The 6,303-nt window shown below is 51.2% G+C and overlaps 2 protein-coding genes across 2 annotated transcripts; both read left to right on the forward strand.

Annotated features, from left to right (window-relative positions):
* The first annotated feature begins 290 nt into the window (after positions 1-290).
* Positions 291-2,076, forward strand: LOC120739743. The gene is made up of 2 exons (XM_040041617.1): positions 291-668; positions 860-2,076. Exons 1-2 carry the CDS (start codon positions 291-293, stop codon positions 2,015-2,017), a joined length of 1,536 nt encoding a protein of 511 aa, XP_039897551.1. The 3' UTR covers positions 2,018-2,076.
* Positions 2,077-2,626: 550 nt separating this feature from the next.
* Positions 2,627-5,474, forward strand: LOC120740492. The gene has a single exon (XM_040042897.1). It carries the CDS (start codon positions 3,125-3,127, stop codon positions 4,817-4,819), a length of 1,695 nt encoding a protein of 564 aa, XP_039898831.1. The 5' UTR covers positions 2,627-3,124; the 3' UTR covers positions 4,820-5,474.
* The last annotated feature ends 829 nt before the right edge of the window (positions 5,475-6,303 follow it).

Consider the following 6,303-nt stretch of genomic DNA (forward strand, 5'->3'; position numbering starts at 1 on the left):
TAACGCGTTACGGCGAGCTGTTCGTTCCGTGTCCGGCTAGCGTTAACTTGTTAGCAGGCCACAAACCACATTAGGGTCTCACTAGCATCAGCTTGTTAGTCGACCTAGGGTTTGGTTAGCATTAAGTTGCTAACAATATTGGCTAGCGGAGTGCAGCTAACGTGTCACGACGAGCTGACTCCCGTGGCGACTAGCTCAGATTTTAACTCCCGCTGCTAGTCCCAGCTACTTACGGGCTAACGTGTCGAGACGAGCCTGGTGTAGCCTAGTCTCACCCCTTTTCGCTAACCATGTCTATGGCTCCTACCCCCGCCAAAAGCTCGGAGCCGACGGCCAAAGAGGCTGCATCCCGTCCGTGCCCCACATCATGCGCTGCCACCATCTCGGGCAGGGACCCTAATCCAATGTGTATCGTCTGTATGGGTGCCAAGCATGCTCAGGCTTCACTGGCGGACCCTCAGGGATGCCCACACTGTGTTTTGATGCCAGAGAAAGTCCTGGAAAGGAGGCTGAGAGTAGCAGTAACGAACAGTCAGGACCCCTGCCTTTCGGCTGCTACTGCTACGAGCGATATCCATCATCCGCGAGCCTCTACAAGCTGGGCGGACATGATGGAAGAAGAGTCCCCGCTCATGCCCCCATCATCCGAGGACCTCCTCGATCAAAACGTGGGCTAGCTGGGTGGCGAGGACGTGGAGGGCGATGCCGACTCCGACCTCCTCCACCTGGAGGATATGGATGAGGAACAGGAGGATGACTCTACCTTTCTTTCCCAGCAGTCCAGGCCACCAAGTGGGGCTGAAGTTGCACCCCGGTGGACAGCAATTTGTATGAGGTCTGCAAACGGGGTGCCGCCAAGCTAGGCATCCCATGGCCAGCCGCCCAGGATGCCGAATGGGCAGAACGCGACCTGTATGATGGCAAGAGGCTCCCACCAGCCTTGCCGTCATCGAAGCAGCTTCTGCCAGCAGTCCCGGCCTGCATGAAAGAAATTAGTCGCTATTGGTCAAGCCCTTTTAAAAGCAAGCTTCCGACCAAGGGCTGCTCTAAGCTTGAGATCCAGGGGATGGGTGAACTGGGGCTGACCGAACCCCCAGCAGTGGAGCCTTCAGTGGCGTATCACCTTCACCCTATCCTCAGGGTAATCTCAGCTTCTTCTAGCATTTCTTTGCCCAACAAGATGGATCGCCTCACGATTTATCAAAGGATGTACAAATATGCTGCACAGTCAGTATGCTCGCTTAATGCAGCCTTCAACCTCTGCTTACCCAGAAAACCTAACTCTCAGCCCCAGCAGGTGCCAAGAGCTGGCTTTGCCGCAACAGCAGCAGCTGTGAGAGGGGGACGGAGTGGGGTCAGAATGCAGAGAGGAGCAGGAGGCCCGCAATCTGCCCACCAGGCTAAAGTAGAGAACCGAAGACCTTGGGGCAAGCATTCCTTCGCAGCAGCTGCTGCAAAGAACAAGCCGTCACACCCCGGAGAGGGGAAAAGAAGCGGTCAGCCTAGCACACCTGCAACATTCGGTGTCACCCCTCCCTTCTCCCCCAAAGAGAAGGAAGGTGTTAGAAGGGGTAACCAAATCACTCCAAGGTTCAGGGTCTCTGGAAGTTTCCAGTTCACTAGGAGCACACTCTCAGTCTCCTCCTCCAGTTCAGGGAGGACAGACTTGTGGACAAATGGTGCAGTGTCACCAAGCACTCCTAAGCACTCTGTCTGTGTCACCAAGCACTGCCCAGAGTCACCAGACACTTCACTGTGTTTTGGGGGTAACAAAAGAAATAAAATGTGCATTTCTGCAGCCAGGCAGTTTGCCAAGGGCAGAATGTCCCCCCAGTTTCAAAATAAAAACAAAAGAAAATCACTGCCATTTGCCTTTGTTCCCAGCAAGGGGAGCTCACGCTCTTCCCGAGGGGGAGAGCCCCAACTCCTTCCGGGAGACAGGGGTGGCGCGCATGAGCAGTTCATCCCTGGGTCTTGTCAACCATTTCCCATGGTTACAGACTACAATTTGCGTTAAAACCACCGAGATTCAGCGGAGTGTTAGCTTCTGTGGCCAGTCGCGATTCAGCGAATGTGCTGGAGGAGGAAATATCCTCCCTGTTACACAAACAGGCGATCAGAGCGGTTCCAAGCAAAGAAGCTCAGCAGGGCTTTTACTCCCACTATTTCCTCATCCCGAAAAAGGACGGAACATCGCGCCGTCCTATTCTGGATCTGCGTGTGTTAAACAAGCATTTGAGAAAGTACACGTTCAGAATGCTCACACACAAGATGCTTTGTCGCTCAATTCACACAGGCGATTGGTTTGTTACAATCAACCTATCAGACACATATTTTCACATCGCCATTTATCCTCCACACAAGAAATATCTCAGGTTTGCTTATCAGAGCGTAGCGTACGAGTTTCAAACTATCCCATTCAGGCTATCCTTAGCTCCAAGGGTGTTCAGCAAATGATTGGAGGCAGCACTGTCTCCGTTAAGGAACAGCAGCATCAGAATCTTCTCTTACATAGACGATTATCTAATATGCTCACGATTGTGCGAGCAGGCGATCAAAGACTCCGAGGTGGTAGTGAATCACCTCACAGAGCTCGGGTTCACAATCAACCTGAAAAAGAGCCACTTGGAACCTGCACAGTTTACAGGGGGCTCAGAATAGACTCCATCTCCTATCGTATCGCACTTTCAAAGCGGAGGATCGCATCCTTCACTCGCTGTCTTTCCCGTTTTCAGCTGGGGAAAGTCGTGCGGTTCCAACTCTGTCTCCGCCTCCTCTGCCTCATGGCCTCGGTGATATCGGTGGTACATTTGGGGCTGCTTATGATGAGAGATTTTCAGCGGTGGGTCGCTTCTCTGCAGCTGTGCCCTCGCCGACATCTCAGTCATGGTGTAAAAATAATGCAGCCGTGTATCGCGGCTCTCCGGCCTTGGAGGAGCCCGACAGCTCTCGCTGCGGGGGTACCTCTCGGGGCAGTATCATCGAGGGTGACACTGACCACAGATGCATCCCTGTCAGGTTGGGGTGCCACTATGATGGACAGAGCAGTGAATGGCGTTTGGTCACAGAGACTCGCTATGAATCACATAAATGTGCTGGAGCTCCGCGCGGTTCTCCAAGCCTTATGGCATTTTCTGCTGTATCTCCGGGGACAACATGTTTTACTGAAAACAGACAACTCCACTCTAGTTGCTTATATCAACCGCCAGGGCGGCACCCATTCCCGGCAGCTACACAGATTAGCCAGGGAAATAATTGTGTGGAGCAGCACTCGGCTCCTCTCCCTTTGGGCAACTCACGTACCAGGAATTCTGAACAGGGGGGCGGACCTCCTGTCCAGAGGAAATCCACGGTTCGGAGAATGGAGGCTTCACCCACAGGTGGTGGAGCAGATTTGGCAGAGATACGGCCGGGCTGCCGTAGACCTCTTCGCCTCGCAAGAAAACACACAGTGCCCTCTGTCTTTCTCCCTGTCAGACGCAGATGCGCCACTGGGCGTGGATGCGCTGGCCCATCCATGGCCAAAAACTCTGCTGTATGCTTTCCCTCCCCTCAGCCTGATCTCCCCAACACTGATCAGAGTGAGGGATCAGGGGCTGTCACTGATTTTAATAGCTCCACGGTGGCCATCCAAACACTGGATAGCAGAAATCATCCAGCTTCTGGTGGACAAGCCATGGCCGCTCCCCATCCGCAGGGACCTTCTGTCTCAGGTGCGTGGGGAGATATACCATCCCCATCCAGACCAGGTTGCTCTCTGGGCCTGGCCCAAAGGTGGAATTTGAAGGCAGCAGGCATGCCTCCGAAGGTTATTGAGACCATTCAGAATACCAGAGCCTCCTCCACTCGTTCCATTTACAGCAGTAAATGGCGTGTTTTTGAAGAGTGGTGCCATGAAAAGCAGATAATCCCTTTTCAGTGTTCAGTGGTGGAGCTGTTGTGTTTTCTTCAAGACTTGCTGGACAAAAGGAGAGCTTTTTCCACCATAAAGGTCTATTTAGCAGCTATTTCAGCCTGCCACGTGGGGTTTGGTGATAAACCGGCTGGTCAGCACCCCCTTGTATGTCGCCTCATGAGAGGGGCACGTCGAACGCTCCCAGTCTCTAGACCACTGGTCCCTTTATGGGATCTGTCAGTCATTTTAGATGCTCTCTCCCACCACCCTTTTGAGCCTATTGGGGCAGTAGGGTTGAAGTTTCTCTCTCTTAAAACCGCTCTGCTGTTGGCTCTAACCACAGCCAAGCGAGTTAGTGAATTACAGGCTCTGTCTATTCACCCCTCTTGTCTACAGCTGGCCCCGGGACTCTCTAAGGCACATCTGAGGCCTAACCCAGCCTTTGTCCCTAAAGTGTTGGAAACATCATACAGGAGCTCTACAGTAGAGCTCCTGGCTTTTCACCCCCCTCCATTCTCCTCAGAGAGGGAGCAGAGGCTGAACACTTTGTGCCCTGTCCGGGCCTTGGGGACTTATGTTGACAGAACAGCTGGATTCAGGAAGTCAGATCAGCTGTTAGTTTCCTGGGCCTCCCCTCACAAGGGCAGGCCCTTATCACGCCAGGAGCTAGCTCATTGGATTGTAGAGGCCATAGCTCTGGCTTATAGCTGTAAGGGCTTGCAGGCCCCCCCGGGACTTCGAGCTCACTCCACTAGGGGTGTGGCCACATCCTGGGCTTTGTTCAGAGGTGTATCAGTCCAGGATATTTGTGCAGCGGCAAGCTGGGCTATGCCACACACGTTTGTCCTGTTCTATCGGCTGGATGTTGCACAGTTATCCCTGGCTCAGGCAGTGCTGGATTCTGGTGCCTCAGGTTCGACCTGAAATCCTGGAGTAGTACTGGAGCGTAGCTTTGGGAGCTGGCGCAATCTGGGACTGGGCCATATCTCCCATAGTGAAACACTGAGCAAAGTTAGAAAAAGAACGTTGGGTTACTTAACGTAATCCCTGTTTTTTTGATAACAGAGTGAGGTGTTTCACCAAAATTTCCCTCCTTCCTTAGGCACGGAAAGAAATCTGCTTGGAATGAGTTAGGAGGAGCTGGTCGGCCGTGTTAGAATGAGGAGGCAGAGCCCTGAGCATGGCTCAACGGGGGTGTCATAGACACACGTGGTGTCATTGCAGCTTCCGTAGTTGGTCACGCCGAGGTGATTCCCATAGTGAAACACCTCACTCTGTTATCAAAGAACCAGGGATTACATTAAGTAACCCAATGTTTAATTGGCAACAGGTCAGTAACACGACTGGGAATCAAAAGAGCATCTTAGAGAGACAGAGTTGCCTAGATAAAAAGATTCAATTCAATTCAATTCGATTTTATCTATGAAGCGCCAAATCACAACAAAAGTCACCTCAAGGCGCTTCATAGATAAAAACCCAACAATCATAGGACCCCCTGTGAGCATGCACTTTGGCGATAGTGAGAAGGAAAAACTCCCTTTTAACAGGAAGAAACCTCCAGCAGAACCAGGCTCAGCGAGGGGCGGCCATCTGCTGCGACCGGTTGGGGTGAGAGAAGGAAAACAGGATAAAAGACATGCTGTGGAAGAGAGACAGAGGTTAATAACAGATATGATTCAATGCAGAGATGTCTATTAACACATAGTGAGTGAGAAAGGTGACTGGAAAGGAAAAACTCAATGCATCATGGGAATCCCCGGAAGCCTACGTCTATTGCAGCATAACTAAGGGAGGATCCAGGGTCACCTGGTCCAGCCCTAACTATATGCTTTAGAAAAAAGGAATGTTTTAACAGAAGAGGGGCCTGAAAACTGAAGGCTCTCCCTCCCATTCTACTTTTAAATACTCTAGGAACCACAAGTAGTTCTGCAGTGCGAGAGCGAAGTGCTCTAATAGGGTGATGTGGTACTACAAGGTCATTAAGATAAGATGGGGCCTGATTATTTAAGACCTTGTATGTGAGGAGCAGGATTTTGAATTCAATTCTGGATTTAACAGGAAGCCAATGAAGGGAAGCCAAAACAGGAGAAATATGCTCTCTCTTTCTAGTCCCTGTCAGTACTCTTGCTGCAGCATTTTGGATTAGCTGAAGGCTTTTCAGCTAGTTTTTTGGACATCCTGATAACAATGAATTGCAGTAGTCCAGCCTGGAAGTAATAAATGCATCAACTAGTTTTTCAGCGTCACTAAGAGACAGGATATTTCTAACTTTAGAGATGTTGTGCAAATGGAAGAACGCAGTCTTACATATTTGTTTAATATGTGCGTTGAAGGACATGTCCTGGTAAAACTTAATGACTCCAAGGTTCCTCACAGCGTTACTGGAGGCCAAGGTAATGCCATCCAGA

Source organism: Simochromis diagramma, unplaced genomic scaffold, assembly GCF_900408965.1.
Source record: "Simochromis diagramma unplaced genomic scaffold, fSimDia1.1 OVJJ01000304.1, whole genome shotgun sequence".
Lineage (NCBI taxonomy): Eukaryota > Metazoa > Chordata > Actinopteri > Cichliformes > Cichlidae > Simochromis > Simochromis diagramma.

Bases quoted from the DNA above. Each gene is read 5' to 3' on its own strand.
- LOC120739743 (XM_040041617.1), top strand. From the start codon at position 291: ATGTCTATGGCTCCTACCCCCGCCAAAAGCTCGGAGCCGACGGCCAAA. The intron at 669-859 runs GTGGGCTAGCTG...GGTGCCGCCAAG, and splicing joins AGGACCTCCTCGATCAAAAC to CTAGGCATCCCATGGCCAGC.
- LOC120740492 (XM_040042897.1), top strand. From the start codon at position 3,125: ATGGCATTTTCTGCTGTATCTCCGGGGACAACATGTTTTACTGAAAAC.